This window comes from Sturnus vulgaris, chromosome 2, assembly GCF_052056855.1.
Source record: "Sturnus vulgaris isolate bStuVul1 chromosome 2, bStuVul1.hap1, whole genome shotgun sequence".
NCBI classification, from domain to species: domain Eukaryota; kingdom Metazoa; phylum Chordata; class Aves; order Passeriformes; family Sturnidae; genus Sturnus; species Sturnus vulgaris.
The window spans coordinates 32,357,344-32,376,185 of NC_142244.1; the positions used below are offsets into that span (position 1 = coordinate 32,357,344).

The following is an 18,842-nucleotide window of genomic DNA, read 5'->3' on the forward strand; positions in this document are numbered from 1 at the left end:
TTTGCTTCATCAGGTGTATTCATATTGTTGCTGCAAAGAAGATTTTCACACTTTTTGTGTATGGATGTTTTTAAGCCTTATGCTTATCACTGAGTGCTTTCTTGGAGTGTCCCAAAAGAGGACAAGAATAATCTGTAGGAATATAAACACAGAGAAAAGGAAAACAATTTTACCAGAGTACTTTGCTTGCCTATTTTTCACATGCCTCCTGTAAAAATGCAGGAAGTGCCTTAAGAATTTAAGATCTGGCAATATACAATATTACATACAGGAGCAATGGCACAACTATTAATCAAGTCAGTTTTTCTCCCATATAGAACATGCATGCCTTTAAAATTCTGCTATGCTTGCTAAACGAACTGAATTCAAACACTTTCCACATCTGAAAAGAAAAAGGTGAGTGGAGAGCCTTGGGTTTATTGAAAAATTTTGAGACTCACATTCTTTTCTGTAGCCTGGAACACAGAGGGAAAGAGACAAAAAGGCTCTTATAAATGCAGTGACACAAGTAGCTGTCAGTAGTACAGTAAGAAGCTGAAGGAAGTGATCAAATAAGAAATTTTTAGACATTGTCAAGGATTTTTCTTTGGGTGGTCTGCATTTCCCAATGTAATCTATGACTGCCTAGGGCAGTGATCAAACCTTTTTGATTACACACCTGTAGGAGTAAAACTTTGTGAGCATTATAACTCAGATATATGAATATTTGTTTTTATATTTCATATATATACCATTGTATGTACTATGTGCATGTTATGTACAGATATAGATCACGATAAAACACATCAAAATAAAGAATGAAATAATTCAAGATGAAATAAACAGTATTTTAAAAATTTATTTATTTTAGTATTGGTACAAACTCTTTTTCTGTTCTCATTAAAAATATTATTAAGAATTACTTTTAGTGAAAGCAATGTGATCTGATAGGTTTCATTACTTTCTTAGACTCTGGGTTTCTCACTTTGTGACACAGTGATTCAAAGGTCTGGCTCTACATTCAGTTTCTTTTTATACTTGCTCTGAATGGCTTTCCCACTACCATAGCTGCAAAATTCTTTGTTGAAATTCAGCTATAAATATCCAAATTGCCTGGTGTCAAGACTTAAAACCAACCAAATATTGTTCTGGTTTTTATTTTTAACAAATGGGTTCAAAACTCACAGAAGCTCTTCCTTTGGAAGTTTTTAAAATCGATTAGAACATTATACTTCCAAATTTTTGCAAGTATACCTGTATCACAGTGTTTGTAGTTGTCATACTTAAACAGTTTTGGGCATGAAAATCTTTTGAAAAGCAGTTACTTTCTCATCCACTGTTAGAAGTTTTCACCTTGATGGAATAGAAAAAGGGTGTTTGTTTTTTTGACAGGAACTGCTCTGTAGCATGCTAGTGACAGACACTTACAAAAGAAAAAAGTCAGTGAATACAGAGCACTTGTCTTTTAGTAAAAGAAAACTGTGTAGCTGCTCTATAAATTCAACTCGTTACATTCAGCTCTTTGAATTCAGCTCCTTTAAGCTCATTCATAGAATCACAGAATCACAGAATCACAGAATGCTTTGGGTTGAAAGGCGCCTTAAAGACCATCCAGTTCCAAATCCCTGCCATAGGCAGGGACACTTTCCTGTAGATCAGGCAACTCAAAGCCTCATTCACTGTTGAGCCTGAGCCTCTTGCCACCAGATAAGCAGCAAACATCTGTGAGATGTCAGTGAGGTTTATGGGCATGGTTTTGGTAGTGGGGAGGCTGCAGGGGTGGTTTGTGTGAGAAGGGACCAGGAGTTGCCTCTGTGTCACACTGAACCAGTCCCAGTTACGCCCAAAAGGGACCCAGCATTGGCCAAGGCTCTGACCACCAGTGATGCTGGTGACATGTCTGTGACAACTCATTTCAGGAAGGAGGAAGACCAGGGCACAGCAGCTGTGAGAGAGAGGACAGAGAGGAGAATATATGAGAGAAACAGCCTTGCAGACAGGCAGGTCAGTGAAGAAGGATGGGAACAAGAAGCTCCAGGCACCAGAGCAGATATTCCTGTGCTCTTCCTGGAGAAGTCCAAGCTGATGTAGACTGTGACCCTGCAAGCCCTGGAGGACCGCACTGCAGCAGATACCCACACTGCAGCCTGAGCAGAGGCCCCCTGGCAGCAGGTGGTTGTGCTCTGAAGGAAGCTGCATCCTGTGGAGATCCCACCATGGAGAAGGCTCCTGGCAGGAGCTGCAGCCTGTGGGGATCCCATGCTGAAACAGTTTGCTCCTGGAAGATTGCACCCTGTGGAGAGGATCCCTCTGCAGTCCCCATTCCCTGCTCAGGAAGGGAGGAAGTGGAAGAGTAGGAGGAGTGGATGGGGGGAAATGTTTCTGGTTCTATTCTTTCTTTCTCACCTCCCTAGTCTGTTATTGATTGGCAACAAATTAAATTATTTTGCCCATGTTGAAGGAATCCCCACCAGGCAAGGCAGAGACAGTGAAGGCACTGTCAGGCCTGCAGTCCAGCCACATATGGGCAAGGATAGCAGACAAGCTCTGTGAGGACAATTAGGGACAGCCACAAGGCCAGGGATTGCCAGACATATTCAGAGTGAAAGGACATGTCCAAGATCAAGCCAGTAATTCCAGTCTGCAGGCAGGATCAGTATCCAGGTGAGCTAGGCAGCAGCACAGCTCAGAGAGAGCTCAAGGGTGAGCACCCAGCTTAGAAGCAGCTCCTGAACAGAGCGGGGGCTAAGCCCCACTGAGGCTTGTCCCTGCAATTTGCTGAAAGGTCAGGCACTTGTGCTGTGGAAGTTGGCTCTGAATCGAGGCAGCCAAACCCCCAAAAGCAAGGCCTTAATTTCACCAGAAAGTCCATTCATAGCTTTTTGCCTTCCTCTGTACCAACACACACAGAAAAGCAGTACAGCCTGGAACACAGGCTTTCTCTTTCTTAAGTCATGTTTGATTGGCATTGAAAATTGAGTCCATCTCATGTCATCCAGAGTGTCAATGATGAAATGTTCAGCTGTGCCTCTGGGAATGCAAATCAGAGAAGGATTTTGTAGGGATCTGTCATGCAGATATTTGAATTTCTTCCCTTGAGCTAAGGTGTCTAATCAAATTACTGTTTTTTTCACTTGTAAATGACTGTGCTGTAGAAAAATAATTTCGGGATCGCTGTCTTTCTTCCTCTGAATTACTCACTGATGATCTTTTTTCATCTTTAAATTCTGGAAATCTGAGAAGGTGTTTTTAATGGGAAATTGTTTTGTAGCCCTCACTGTTTTATGATCTTAGAAAATCTTGTGAGCTTTTCCTGGATCTTCAACGAAACGAGCTACAGGACAAGAAGAATTGCATAATGTCCTTCTGGCAGTGTTAGAGCAGGATGAACTTTGAATTTTGCTTGTTTCCTGATTTGATTCACTACCAGACTTGAATCGAGCTGCCATTGCAGTTATGAGGCATTGGTGTGTGTGGAAATAGTCCATATGTTTTGGAAGGGTCTGATTCCATGGCTTTCAAACCTTCTTCAGGTTCCAAACTGCTAGGTCTAAGGTGGAGGGTCTAAATGACCTTTGGATTACAAACAGAAGAGAGAAGAGAGAAAAAGCCTACTCTCAGACAAGATGCATGTCTTCAGAGGATCCTAATGCCAGTAACTTTCATTTTCCTACTAATACAGGGGTTGTTATTTTCTTTCCCAGAACAAATCCCTATCAAACTAATCTTATAATTTATCCACTAGAATACAGGGGTTTAGTAGATGGTCTATATAATGCATGTTGAAGATATTTTTATTCATAGGACAATAGTTGATTAGCTGGCCATTTACAGACAGAAGGGTCACCCAGAAGACTGACCCTATGAGGTGCCTTCTGATACTTTCGTCGGCTTCCCCTCTTAGATCCCCAAATTCATGTTCATGAACTGGTAAGTATTTGCTTTAATTTAATGGAAAGGGAGCTTTGGAGGGCAGACGTACTTAAAGAGGCAGGAAAACAGCACAGGAGAGGCTTCTGAATCTCATGTGCCTGAGGAATGTGGAATAATGGAACGTAAAGCAAACTGTGTGAGAGCAGCTGTTGAGGGTGTCCCTGCTGAGCAGCCGTGTGCCTCAGAGCTCAGGCAGGAGCAGGACAGCACACACGGATTGTGGGTTGAGCACAGCCACGTGTTGTGCTTGTTGGTGTGGTGAGAGAGCTCTGAGGTTTGTTCCTGAAGGCCGGTGAGGGGAGAGCAGGGAAGGGCAGAGGAAGCACCAACCCTCCCAGCACAGGCGTTTCATGAGCTGGGAACCAGCATGTGTCACTGGGGTGCTGACAGTGGCATGTCAGGGTGTCATTGCCATGTGCTGAACTTCCTGCATGTCTGTTCAATGGCATTACAAATCTTCCTGCAAGCCACTGCTGTCTCCTGTGAAACAGTTTGTGCCTTGAGGGAAAGGAAGACTCCAACACAAGTTATCCTTTGGCTTGGCATTTTTTAAAGTTGAAAACAGAACAATTCAGGCACAGACTCAGATCAGTTACAGGTATATTGCTTCAAACAGATTGACAACATCCAAACCAGATACATTGAATCAGGATGGGCTTCGTGAGCACAAGGCTTACATCATAATGTTTCTGTGACATTTGCTTTAAAAGTATGTAAAATCCCACTACAGATGTAAAGGGTCATGAAGCTCCTGCAACATTAATGCAGTGACACAGATCACTATTTCAGCAAGAGCAGGAAACTCAAAAGGCCGTGTCATTCTCCCCTGAACCCTACTGGAATCTTATAGACACCTTTAGAATCAACAAATATTTTTCTAGAGTTCGACTACAGTCTAAAATGATGAGTAGGATATTCTGAAAATATTGGGAATTCCTTAACATCCTCATTAGGGGCTTTTACTAATCAGAAACAGCATTCAAGCCTTATATTCACAAATAGATATGACCATGCCAGACTTAACCTGGCTGTGGTTAACCTGTTCTGTTCTGTTAGTATCATGAATTGTAACTTAAAGCATTCCAAGAGATTACATTCTAGTTTGAGTCTTGGCCCTGATTCTCTACTGTGTTAGAGAAACTGTGGTGATTTCCAAGGAAAGTACAGTAGATAGTAGACAACTTACAGAATTATTCATAACAAGACTCACACCCAAGTAAAACAAATTCCCACATTCTTCATTATTCCAGATCACGGCCCTAATCTACTCATTCCAGCATCTATTATTTATACCACTGATGATTTCAATTTAATTCATTTGGATCTAAACTAAAAATTCCATGCTATGGCATTGTCTTTCACATCGATGCACTTCGGAGATGACACTTAGTGTGGTGCCAAAGCCTAGCTGGCAGCTCTTGAAATTTTGGATTGCTCCAAATTAAAACTATGGAGTGTCCTGTAGGACAAGCAGCCATTAAAATTATACAGATCGTTTCTGCATTGCTTAAAGGTGAAAAGCTGTGGAATGAGATCACATGCAAAGAAATAAAATATATAACGTACAGGACAAGGAAGTAACAGACTGACTTGATGGCTTTCATATGGGCCTCTAGGCTGGGATCCCTGAAGCCACTTGCATTATTTTGCATCCGTCTGGTGTGTATCCACAGAGACTGAATCAGCAGAACACTTGAAACAACACACAGTATCAAAGGCATACCTATACCAGCATTACAGAGAAGAATTAACAAACCCAAATTGTCTTTCCTCGTGGTTCTCATTGCTGAAGAATTTGTCACAGGTAGAGGAGCAGTGAAGTTGTTGTGCACACTGTAGACATCCAAGGCAAAGGGAATTGCGGCTATGAAGGAGCAGAGACATGATGCAAGCAGCATCCAGGGCATCAGCCTGGCAATTCTCTGCTTCAGCCAGATGAAGAAAGACTGTGTAAAACTGGCAACCTTGATACAATAGAAGACACTAAGCCAGGCTCCAAACCAGAGGCTGGTGTAGTTCAGAACTGTAAAAATTATCTTGGAAACTAAGAACACGTGTTGGATATAATAGGAGGGTTCATAAAATATACTCATTAACAAATCCAGAGTAGTCCATGACTGCAAAATGAATCTAGATGAACTCAGAGAGATCACAATCATATCATATGGGGGCCATGTTTTGCTCCCAATGCAGCTCAAAGTACTGGCAGCCAAGATAATTCCATTTCCTAGAATTCCTGCCATGGATTCAATTATAGCAATTGATAGACAAAGGAGAGCAAATGATGTGACCATTGTAACTCAAGAGTTTGCAATAATTACTCAGCTTCTCCTGGGCCCCTGAAAGCCTCAGATCTGTCAGCCACTGCCAGTCCCAAGGAGCTGTTGTGGGCAATGCTCGCCTATTTATCTCAGAGGCAAAAGTCATCTAATGTCATTTAATATTTCTGCTATTTTACATGTTGTTTTGGAGGTTGATATCTCAGCTGATTTGTCTGAGCATGCAAATTGGGTCAAGATTCAGTTACATCGTTTTCATTTTGGTGGAAGGATTTGCACTGGAAGGGTTATGGAGCAGGTGAACCGTGGTGTTAACAAATGTTGGTTTGCACTTCAGTATTGGATGTCCTGTTTTACGTGTCTAGATTTGCTATTTCTATCTAATGCCTTAATGTCTCCCTTTCTTGCATTGTTGTCTCTTCAGAGTTCATGAGACACACTTGCCATGGCCTCTTCTAATACTGGGGTAGCTCTTTATCAGATATTTTCAAATTTCTTCTACAGAGGATTATTATGTTTTTATTTTGGTTGTGTTGAGTTTTAAGCCATATTATTATCCTTGCATCCTTGCTCTCAGTGTCCCAATGGAAAACGATAAATTTCTGTGGGAGGATAAGCACAGAGAAAAGGAAAATCACTTTACAGAATCACTCACTGGTCCATCCACTGCAGCAGATACCCACACTGCAGCCTGAGCAGAGGCCCCCTGGCAGCAGGTGGTTGTGCTCTGAAGGAAGCTGCATCCTGTGGAGATCCCACCATGGAGAAGGCTCCTGGCAGGAGCTGCAGCCTGTGGGGATCCCATGCTGAAACAGTTTGTTCCTGGAAGATTGCACCCTGTGGAGAGGATCCCTCTGCAGTCCCCATTCCCTGCTCAGGAAGGGAGGAAGTGGAAGAGTAAGGAGGAGTGGATGGGGGGAAATGTTTCTGGTTCTATTCTTTCTTTCTCACTTCCCTAGTCTGTTATTGATTGGCAACAAATTAAATTATTTTGCCCATGTTGAAGGAATCCCCACCAGGCAAGGCAAAGACAGTGAAGGCACTGTCAGGCCTGCAGTCCAGCCACATATGGGCAAGGATAGCAGACAAGCTCTGTGAGGACAATTAGGGACAGCCACAAGGCCAGGGATTGCCAGACATATCCAGAGTGAAAGGACATGTCCAAGATCAAGCCAGTAATTCCAGTCTGCAGGCAGGATCAGTATCCAGGTGAGCTAGGCAGCAGCACAGCTCAGAGAGAGCTCAAGGGTGAGCACCCAGCTTAGAAGCAGCTCCTGAACAGAGCGGGGGCTAAGCCCCACTGAGGCTTGTCCCTGCAATTTGCTGAAAGGTCAGGCACTTGTGCTGTGGAAGTTGGCTCTGAATCGAGGCAGCCAAACCCCCAAAAGCAAGGCCTTAATTTCACCAGAAAGTCCATTCATAGCTTTTTGCCTTCCTCTGTACCAACGCACACAGAAAAGCAGTACAGCCTGGAACACAGGCTTTCTCTTTCTTAAGTCATGTTTGATTGGCATTGAAAATTGAGTCCATCTCATGTCATCCAGAGTGTCAATGATGAAATGTTCAGCTGTGCCTCTGGGAATGCAAATCAGAGAAGGATTTTGTAGGGATCTGTCATGCAGATATTTGAATTTCTTCCCTTGAGCTAAGGTGTCTAATCAAATTACTGTTTTTTTCACTTGTAAATGACTGTGCTGTAGAAAAATAATTTCGGGATCGCTGTCTTTCTTCCTCTGAATTACTCACTGATGATCTTTTTTCATCTTTAAATTCTGGAAATCTGAGAAGGTGTTTTTAATGGGAAATTGTTTTGTAGCCCTCAATGTTTTATGATCTTAGAAAATCTTGTGAGCTTTTCCTGGATCTTCAATGAAACGAGCTACAGGACAAGAAGAATTGCATAATGTCCTTCTGGCAGTGTTAGAGCAGGATGAACTTTGAATTTTGCTTGTTTCCTGATTTGATTCACTACCAGACTTGAATCGAGCTGCCATTGCAGTTATGAGGCATTGGTGTGTGTGGAAATAGTCCATATGTTTTGGAAGGGTCTGATTCCATGGCTTTCAAACCTTCTTCAGGTTCCAAACTGCTAGGTCTAAGGTGGAGGGTCTAAATGACCTTTGGATTACAAACAGAAGAGAGAAGAGAGAAAAAGCCTACTCTCAGACAAGATGCATGTCTTCAGAGGATCCTAATGCCAGTAACTTTCATTTTCCTACTAATACAGGGGTTGTTATTTTCTTTCCCAGAACAAATCCCTATCAAACTAATCTTATAATTTATCCACTAGAATACAGGGGTTTAGTAGATGGTCTATATAATGCATGTTGAAGATATTTTTATTCATAGGACAATAGTTGATTAGCTGGCCATTTACAGACAGAAGGGTCACCCAGAAGACTGACCCTATGAGGTGCCTTCTGATACTTTCGTCGGCTTCCCCTCTTAGATCCCCAAATTCATGTTCATGAACTGGTAAGTATTTGCTTTAATTTAATGGAAAGGGAGCTTTGGAGGGCAGACGTACTTAAAGAGGCAGGAAAATAGCACAGGAGCGGCTTCTGAATCTCATGTGCATGAGGAATGTGGAATAATGGAACGTAAAGCAAACTGTGTGAGAGCAGCTGTTGAGGGTGTCCCTGCTGAGCAGCCGTGTGCCTCAGAGCCCAGGCAGGAGCAGGACAGCACACACGGATTGTGGGTTGAGCACAGCCACGTGTTGTGCTTGGTGGTGTGGTGAGAGAGCTCTGAGGTTTGTTCCTGAAGGCCGGTGAGGGGAGAGCAGGGAAGGGCAGAGGAAGCACCAACCCTCCCAACACAGGCGTTTCATGAGCTGGGAACCAGCATGTGTCACTGGGGTGCTGACAGTGGCATGTCAGGGTGTCATTGCCATGTGCTGAACTTCCTGCATGTCTGTTCAATGGCATTACAAATCTTCCTGCAAGCCACTGCTGTCTCCTGTGAAACAGTTTGTGCCTTGAGGGAAAGGAAGACTCCAACACAAGTTATCCTTTGGCTTGGCATTTTTTAAAGTTGAAAACAGAACAATTCAGGCACAGACTCAGATCAGTTACAGGTACATTGCTTCAAACAGATTGACAACATCCAAACCAGATACATTGAATCAGGATGGGCTTTGTGAACACAAGTCTTACATCATAATGTTTCTGTGGCATTTACTTTAAAAGTATGTAAAATCCCACTACAGATGTAAAGGGTCATGAAGCTCCTGTAACATTAATGCAGTGACACAGATCACTATTTCAGCAAGAGCAGGAAACTCAAAAGGCCGTGTCATTCTCCCCTGAACCCTACTGGAATCTTATAGACATCTTTAGAATCAACAAATATTTTTCTAGAGTTCGACTACAGTCTAAAATGATGAGTAGGATATTCTGAAAATATTGGGAATTCCTTAACATCCTCATTAGGGGCTTTTACTAATCAGAAACAGCATTCAAGCCTTATATTCACAAATAGATATGACCATGCCAGACTTAACCTGGCTGTGGTTAACCTGTTCTGTTCTGTTAGTATCATGAATTGTAACTTAAAGCATTCCAAGAGATTACATTCTAGTTTGAGTCTTGGCCCTGATTCTCTACTGTGTTAGAGAAACTGTGGTGATTTCCAAGGAAAGTACAGTAGATAGTAGACAACTTACAGAATTATTCATAACAAGACTCACACCCAAGTAAAACAAATTCCCACATTCTTCATTATTCCAGATCACAGCCCTAATCTACTCATTCCAGCATCTATTATTTATACCACTGATGATTTCAATTTAATTCATTTGGATCTAAACTAAAAATTCCATGCTATGGCATTGTCTTTCACATCGATGCACTTCGGAGATGACACTTAGTGTGGTGCCAAAGCCTAGCTGGCAGCTCTTGAAATTTTGGATTGCTCCAAATTAAAACTATGGAGTGTCCTGTAGGACAAGCAGCCATTAAAATTATACAGATCGTTTCTGCATTGCTTAAAGGTGAAAAGCTGTGGAATAAGATCACATGCAAAGAAATAAAATATATAACGTACAGGACAAGGAAGTAACAGACTGACTTAATGGCTTTCATATGGGCCTCTAGGCTGGGATCCCTGAAGCCACTTGCATTATTTTGCATCCGTCTGGTGTGTATCCACAGAGACTGAATCAGCAGAACACTTGAAACAACACACAGTATCAAAGGCATACCTATACCAGCATTACAGAGAAGAATTAACAAACCCAAATTGTCTTTCCTCGTGGTTCTCATTGCTGAAGAATTTGTCACAGGTAGAGGAGCAGTGAAGTTGTCGTGCACACTGTAGACATCCAAGGCAAAGGGAATTGCGGCTATGAAGGAGCAGAGACATGATGCAAGCAGCATCCAGGGCATCAGCCTGGCAATTCTCTGCTTCAGCCAGATGAAGAAAGACTGTGTAAAACTGGCAACCTTGATACAATAGAAGACACTAAGCCAGGCTCCAAACCAGAGGCTGGTGTAGTTCAGAACTGTAAAAATTATCTTGGAAACTAAAAACACGTGTTGGATATAATAGGAGGGTTCATAAAATATACTCATTAACAAATCCAGAGTAGTCCATGACTGCAAAATGAATCTAGATGAACTCAGAGAGATCACAATCATATCATATGGGGGCCATGTTTTGCTCCCAATGCAGCTCAAAGTACTGGCAGCCAAGATAATTCCATTTCCTAGAATTCCTGCCATGGATTCAATTATAGCAATTGATAGACAAAGGAGAGCAAATGATGTGACCATTGTAACTCAAGAGTTTGCAATAATTACTCAGCTTCTCCTGGGCCCCTGAAAGCCTCAGATCTGTCAGCCACTGCCAGTCCCAAGGAGCTGTTGTGGGCAATGCTCGCCTATTTATCTCAGAGGCAAAAGTCATCTAATGTCATTTAATATTTCTGCTATTTTACATGTTGTTTTGGAGGTTGATGTCTCAGCTGATTTGTCTGAGCATGCAAATTGGGTCAAGATTCAGTTACATCGTTTTCATTTGGTGAAAGGCTTTGCACTGGAAGGGTTATGGAGCAGGTGAACCGTGGTGTTAACAAATGTTGGTTTGCACTTCAGTATCGGATGTCCTGTTTTACGTGTCTAGATTTGCTATTTCTATCTAATGCCTTAATGTCTCCCTTTCTTGCATTGTTGTCTCTTCAGAGTTCATGAGACACACTTGCCATGGCCTCTTCTAATACTGGGGTAGCTCTTTATCAGATATTTTCAAATTTCTTCTACAGAGGATTATTATGTTTTTATTTTGGTTGTGTTGAGTTTTAAGCCATATTATTATCCTTGCATCCTTGCTCTCAGTGTCCCAATGGAAAACGATAAATTTCTGTGGGAGGATAAGCACAGAGAAAAGGAAAATCACTTTACAGAATCACTCACTGGTCCATCCACTGCAGCAGATACCCACACTGCAGCCTGAGCAGAGGCCCCCTGGCAGCAGGTGGTTGTGCTCTGAAGGAAGCTGCATCCTGTGGAGATCCCACCATGGAGAAGGCTCCTGGCAGGAGCTGCAGCCTGTGGGGATCCCATGCTGAAACAGTTTGCTCCTGGAAGATTGCACCCTGTGGAGAGGATCCCTCTGCAGTCCCCATTCCCTGCTCAGGAAGGGAGGAAGTGGAAGAGTAAGGAGGAGTGGATGGGGGGAAATGTTTCTGGTTCTATTCTTTCTTTCTCCCTTCCCTAGTCTGTTATTGATTGGCAATAAATTAAATTATTTTGCCCATGTTGAAGGAATCCCCACCAGGCAAGGCAGAGACAGTGAAGGCACTGTCAGGCCTGCAGTCCAGCCACATATGGGCAAGGATAGCAGACAAGCTCTGTGAGGACAATTAGGGACAGCCACAAGGCCAGGGATTGCCAGACATATCCAGAGTGAAAGGACGTGTCCAAGATCAAGCCAGTAATTCCAGTCTGCAGGCCAGGATCAGTATCCAGGTGAGCTAGGCAGCAGCACAGCTCAGAGAGAGCTCAAGGGTGAGCACCCAGCTTAGAAGCAGCTCCTGAACAGAGCGGGGGCTAAGCCCCACTGAGGCTTGTCCCTGCAATTTGCTGAAAGGTCAGGCATTTGTGCTGTGGAAGTTGGCTCTGAATCGAGGCAGCCAAACCCCCAAAAGCAAGGCTTTAATTTCACCAGAAAGTCCATTCATAGCTTTTTGTCTTCCTCTGTACCAACACACACAGAAAAGCAGCACAGCCTGGAACACAGGCTTTCTCTTTCTTAAGTCATGTTTGATTGGCATTGAAAATTGAGTCCATCTCATGTCATCCAGAGTGTCAATGATGAAATGTTCAGCTGTGCCTCTGGGAATGCAAATCAGAGAAGGATTTTGTAGGGATCTGTCATGCAGATATTTGAATTTCTTCCCTTGAGTTAATGATTCACTGTTGGTTTGGGAGTTGATAGCTCAGCTGATTTGTCTAAACATGCAAATTGGGTCACAATTCAATTGCATTGTTTTCATGTTGGTGAAGGGATTTGTATTGGAGGGGTTATAGAAGAGCTCTACTGGGGTTTATAGAACTGTGGGCTTCCATTTGATGTCCTGGTTTGGTTTACATGTCTAGATTTTGTTTTTTAATGGAATACCTTAATCTCTCCCCATCTTGCACTGTCATGTCTTCTTAGTTTATGAGAGGAATCTCTGTGACTTCTTCTAATACCAGGGCAGGTCCTTATCTTTATCAGATGTATTCAAATATCTGTTAATAGGCTTTGTGTGCATGTGACAGCCAATCACGGTTATTGCACCAAATGTGTAAAGGGTGTTCATGGTCTCTCCCCTGTCATTGCACAATATTGTAAAGGTTCTAGTGTTTGAAGGTCTTGTTTTTATGAAATGAACCAAACTAAGGACATCCTGCAGCGTCTTTTGCAGGTCTGGCTCTGGTTTCTTTGCTGTAAAAACTCGTCTATGAACATTGCAGTGAATGAATTCCAGTGAATGAATTCCAATTCAATGAATGAATTGGTGGTAACCTTACCATCCAATCCTTCTCTTATGCCAGTAAAAGCAGCTGTTCCACTAGTCTTTAAACTTGCACAGCTCTTCCAGAAAACATTTTTATTAAAGAAATAATTTACTGTTGAGAATACAGCTTCTGTGGTAAATCTTCCTTTCAGTGGTTTACAGAAGGTAGCTTTTCATTCATTTCACTATTGAAACAGAGTTTGTCAAATACCTTAATCTAAGGCATTTTAGAACATTTGTACTTTCATCCATCTACTCAGAAATCCTGTTCCACTATGTAATTTGTGCTGATACTTGTCACTTCAAACCTTCAGCAATATTTTCTATATGTCTTCTAACAGTGTTTATTGACAAAGGAATGCATTTTAGTTTGCTGCTCTATTGCTTTCTGTGTATTATCACAGCAAGTTTTACCTTTCATGGCAGGAAGAATAAGTGCTTCCCTGGTGCTAGTGTGACATTTTGTCTTTTGCTGTGAAGCAAGAAACCTGAGAGGAGGCTTCTCTACACATTTGTCATTAGGTTTGGTGAAATTTTGTAAAGTACTGAATTGAATGTCACCTGGCTTGAAACATCACTGAAAAAAATTGTAGAGGTTTGTCTTCATGCTCTGGATGCTTAGATGTTAAATGTCTTGCTAATTCTGATGGCTTCATAGTGACATTAGCTAAATTTTCAAAGCATTCTCAAAGTAAAATTTTCAAATACTTCCTGTCTATGTGATCTGCATGGCCAACTGTGTGCTTGAATAGTCTGACTGTATGTGCTTGTGTGTGTTTCTATAGATCACAGGATAATATAATCATAGAATGGTTTGGATTGGAAAGGAACTTACATATCATACATATCTTACATATCTAGTTCTAGCCTCCCCACCATGGGCAGGGATACCTGCCCAAGGAGTGTGTGCTCAGCCTCACTCCCTAGCTTGACTTCAAGAAAACACAGCCATAGCATCCACACATCATCAGGATAACGGATTCATCCACTTGTAGCAAGACAGACAGAATCTAATGAAGTAGAATAGCAAGTATAGAGACTGCTCTAAATAAATATCATAAATACCATCTCTACTGGAGATGTTTCAAGGGGATAAGTTAGACATTTAATGAAATTTTGTAACAACTGAACAACATCTGTTAGTAGTTATTAACATACTACAGTACCCTCCTAATGTTGTGATACCCTACAATTAGAGAATAGGATACAGTTTGCAGTCAGCAAACTGCTTACACAAATAATTCTAAATTTATATTTGATTGGCTATTAGTAAATTGCAATTCATCCCATACGCAACAAACTACAGAACTTGGAGTTGTTTCATGCAACTTTATATTATCCTGGTAACCCACACCAGGGAATGACCTTTGTTTCAAGGGCTAAGAGACCCAGGGTGGCTCATAAGCCTCTACTCACTGCAGACCTCAAAAGCCAGGCCAAGCCTACCCTGTCTGGAAATGGGTTGACAATCTGAGAGACACTGCTGCCATCCCAGCTGCTGGATTTGATTCTGTTGCTGTGTTCGCAATTATGCTCATGCTCAGGAATTATCTAGAAAGTATTGGACCAATCTTTTTCTTCAGGAAGAGTCAAAGGAAGTTTCTGATGGGTGGATAATTCCTTGACCTTCTGGAGAGTGACTGTCCAGTTCCTGGGACCATATTGTGCTGTGCACTTCAGTGGAACAGCAGGAAGTGACACATTTTGACCTGAAAAGGGTCAGTTTAAGGTTCTGTGTAGTGATCTCATGCCAGTCACTGTCACCATATCACATTCTGGTTGCCAACACCTCAGAAGAAGGTGCTCCATTGCATTTTGCAGCCTTACTCCCTCGATGTTGATTGTCAGGCACCCAGTGTGAGTCCATGGTGCAGATGGAGACAAAGGTCTCTCAGGCCATCCTCCAGAATGTCTACCCAAGAGTCAAAATCAACATCAGAGATCAGATGGGTGCTAGCTGAACCTGGACACCCCATCCTCATGGAGTCAACTAAGTACATATATATCCCCATACACAGTTTATAGAAAGGCTTAGTAGTCAACTAGAAGCCTATATGTAGAAGCCTAGTAGTCGACTATTTCAAAAGCTGCTCAACATCCTGTAAGCCCACAGGGAGAGTTATGGTTGAAGCACAGATTACAATGGCCATTCAAGGAGCAGCAGGAGGAGCTGTTCCATAAGGAAAGGAGATCCAAAATGCCAGCATCACCGCAAGGCAGGCAAGAACAGGATGTCAAGCATGCAGTCCCACCTCCTATGGGCAAGGATAGCAGACAGGCTCTGTGATGGGTCAGCCTGTAGTCCAGTCATACCAGATGTGTCCATAGTGATAAGACATGTCCAAGATCAAGCCAGTAATTCCAGTCTGCAGGCCTGGATTAGCATCCAGGTGAGCTAGGCAGGTGGAAAGGCCCAGGCAAAGCTGCAGCACAGCTCAGAGAGAGCTCAAGGGTGAGCACCCAGCTTAGAAGCAGCTCCTGAACAGAGTGGGGGCTAAGCCCCACTGAGGCTTGTCCCTGCAATTTGCTGAAAGGTCAGGCATTTGTGCTGTGGAAGTTGGCTCTGAATCGAGGCAGCCAAACCCCCAAAAGCAAGGCCTTAATTTCATCAGAAAGTCCATTCCCAGCTGACATTCATGGAGTATCAGTATGGGTGGAAAGACCCAGGCAAAGCTGCAGCACAGCTCAGAGAGACAGCAACGGTGAGCACCCAGCTTAGAAGCAGCTCCCGAAAGGAGGAGGGGCTGAGCCCTACTGAGGCTTGTCCCAGCAATTTGTTTTAAGGTCAGTCACTCATGCTGTGGAAGTTGGCTCTGAAACTCAGCAGCCAAAATCCCAAAAGCAGTGCAGAGCCCCTAACCGTATTCACCATAGCAGTACCTGGGAACTTTATCAATGAGTCCATTCCAGCACAAACTTTTTAGTGTCTGGTGGTCAAATGAATTATATCAGCAGTATTCAACACAAGTAAATTCCAAGGACTTGACAAAGAAATCAGAATTAACTACCACAGTAGATGGTAGTTAGGTACTTAAAGTAGTTCTGTAAATGTCTAGAGAATAAGTATACAGTGTACTGCACAGTGTACTGTATATATATAGCACTAGAATCTGGTTTACCAGGACCACAGCCAGTAGATTAAGGAAAGTGATTCTCTTCCCTCCACACTTTGTAATGTGGTATCTAGAAAATTGCATCCAGTATTTGAGAGGGAAATTAATTTTTCTGGTGACTGGACACTACTAAATTTACACGTAACACCAGGCTTAGGCTGACCATAAAGTTTTGGAAGACAGATTCAGAATTCAAAATCGTTTTGGCAAGCTGGAGATTCAGTCTGATAAAATATGAACAAATGCCTACAGATATGAATAAACACATTCATATATAAATTTGTGAAGAAAGCTGTAATAAAAATGAATACAATGCTGGGAGGTGCAACCAAAAATTTTTGTTTGTTGTATAAACTAAGGCATTGTATTCTTGTATGTCGCTCTAATGAAGTTGTGTTGCAGAACTGTAAGAATTGGAAGCAACAGCCTTTTTTAGTTTAGAAAGAAGAAATCTGAAAAAGGGCTAAAAAACATGCAAAAAATAACTCTGAAGATACAAGAATAAACTTTTCTTAAAATGCATTATGGAGAGGGCAAGGAGCTGCTGGATACATAAATACAAAGTCATATCCTTTTTACCATTAGTGTAAAAACTTTTAGAAAAAAAATCATATATATCATATATATTTTCATTGCAAACTTTTTAAAAGGATTTGAACAAGAAGCTGCAGGAGTGTCACAGGGAAAGCTGATCCTGTCTTGGAGAAGAGAAGTGAATGGAAGCAAAGCTTATTCATCTAACTATATAGAAATCTACTGAAAATAAATTTGTTTCCCTTTAATCAGTCTGGGAGAAAATCTTTTCCAGCTAATTTGGCTGTTCAGTGAACCAAAGTATTTGGTATTTAATAACATCTCACAGTCACACAGGAAATGATTTAGTTCAGTTCAAAATATGCCATGTTGCTGGGCAAATGCAAGCAACTCCAATTTACAGGTGCACTGGCAGGTTACCTAATGACTCAAAACCACATATTACAACAGAATCAAAGATAGAAATGGACTTTGAAATCTCCGGAATCCTGAGTTTAAGCCTTAACTTCTGAAAAACAGATAATAACTGGAGATACTGAGGAGGATGAAAAGGGCAAAAAGAGGAGACATAAAATGAAATTGTGGTGGAAATATATAAGAAAGAACTTGAGGGTTCTGCTCAGGAGAGATAAGGTGATTTTAACTTTTTTTAAAATATGTCAGCCTTTGATTTCACAAGCATTACTTTGTGATATTGCAAAGTATATGAAGAGCTTTAGTATCTAAGTGGTATCTAAACCACAAATGGGGACAGCAGATTTAGGGGCTGAACCAAAGAGAATTTTTCTGACTGATGACATTTCACTGTCTGGTCCACAGATGTAACTAATGGTAAATATTATGGATTTAAATACCTTTTCCTAACAAAAAAATACTTAGAAACAATGTCTTGCTGATACCTTCTAAAGTATTTTGAATGGCCATGACGTTCACGTTCTTTTTAATTTAGCCATAAATGCTATGCTTCCATATAGTTTCTTACTGCAGCATTACAGTTAAAATACACGTTTTGAGACATAAATCCGAGTTGTGGTCAAGTGGCTATTGCATTGTAACATTCATGATTCGAGTGATTCTGCACCAGAAGAACATTATCCACATGTGAAATATAAACAATTCTCCTTGATAGACCATAGTCTGAAATTTTCACCTCACACATTGGCACACATCATTAGGTTATAAAGCAGTTGTAAAAAACAAAGCAGATAGCAAGCACTTTAAAGAGCTATGGAAAATGGTTTTCTAGGATGTGTTTTGGAAGATGGTGCACTGTGAAGAAGCAAGAACAGAGCTGATACACACTCAATTCTAAGAGAAGCCCTCTGGGCAGTCTGCTGGACTCAGATATTTCATTTGCCTTAGCATGCCTCTTTAGTAGAAGGCTGTGTGGCTGCTTATTCAGGGATTATGCTTTTACTCTTTTTTTGCTCTTCTTGTTAAATAAATGCTTCAGGGGCTAGGACTTGCTTTTCGGAATGGAAAACTGTGCCTCATGGGTGTTTTGGAATGGTTTCACAGTGAATGTCTGAATGAGTAAAAAGATATATAACCACAAAAATGTTTTTCTAATATTAGTCTTCTACCCCTGTTGCAGAGAAAAAAAAATCAAGTTCTTACTGGTACAGTAACTACAAAACACCTACAAAATCTTTAACAATAGCCTGAAGTGATATTCTAATTATCCTATTTATTCTTAGAGGTTGTGCCCAATGAAGCAACAAATGAGATATTAAAGTAACACAGAAAATAACAGAAGACATTCTATGACAGTCATGTAGGATAGGGTTATGAGCAAGGAAACTCATGTACATTCATGTAGGACAGGGAAAAATAAGGCGGTTTTTGTTTCAACTTTAGTGTTTTCTGCCATTCTTATTTTCACTGCTTCTCCTGTCTTTCTTGCCTAATCTTCCCTACCCTCCTACCCTTCATTCTCAGGTTTTCCTTTCCTAGTACCTGAAACCAACCTCTTTTGTTTCCTGTCATCAAGGATACCCTTCCTAT

At 41.6% G+C, this 18,842-nt stretch overlaps 2 protein-coding genes and 1 long non-coding RNA gene across 3 annotated transcripts in view; all 3 read right to left on the minus strand.

Moving 5' to 3' along the window:
• LOC148224706 (uncharacterized) overlaps positions 1-18,842 on the minus strand; it is a 23,339-nt gene continuing 4,497 nt past the window's right edge. The window contains exon 3 of the long non-coding RNA XR_015801261.1: positions 1-132. This is a non-coding gene — a long non-coding RNA (uncharacterized LOC148224706). The remainder of the gene's footprint in view (positions 133-18,842) is intronic.
• On the minus strand, positions 4,753-7,861 carry LOC106863048 (taste receptor type 2 member 40-like). The gene has a single exon (XM_014892368.2). It carries the CDS (start codon positions 6,204-6,206, stop codon positions 5,271-5,273), a length of 936 nt encoding a protein of 311 aa, XP_014747854.2. The 5' UTR covers positions 6,207-7,861; the 3' UTR covers positions 4,753-5,270.
• Positions 9,197-11,824, minus strand: LOC148224707 (taste receptor type 2 member 40-like). Its single transcript, XM_088159132.1, has one exon. The coding sequence runs from the start codon at positions 10,961-10,963 to the stop codon at positions 10,028-10,030; it is 936 nt and encodes a 311-aa protein (XP_088015258.1). The 5' UTR covers positions 10,964-11,824; the 3' UTR covers positions 9,197-10,027.

Excerpts from the sequence above, each read along its gene's own strand:
- LOC106863048 (XM_014892368.2), bottom strand. The coding sequence starts at position 6,206 with ATGGTCACATCATTTGCTCTCCTTTGTCTATCAATTGCTATAATTGAA.
- LOC148224707 (XM_088159132.1), bottom strand. The coding sequence starts at position 10,963 with ATGGTCACATCATTTGCTCTCCTTTGTCTATCAATTGCTATAATTGAA.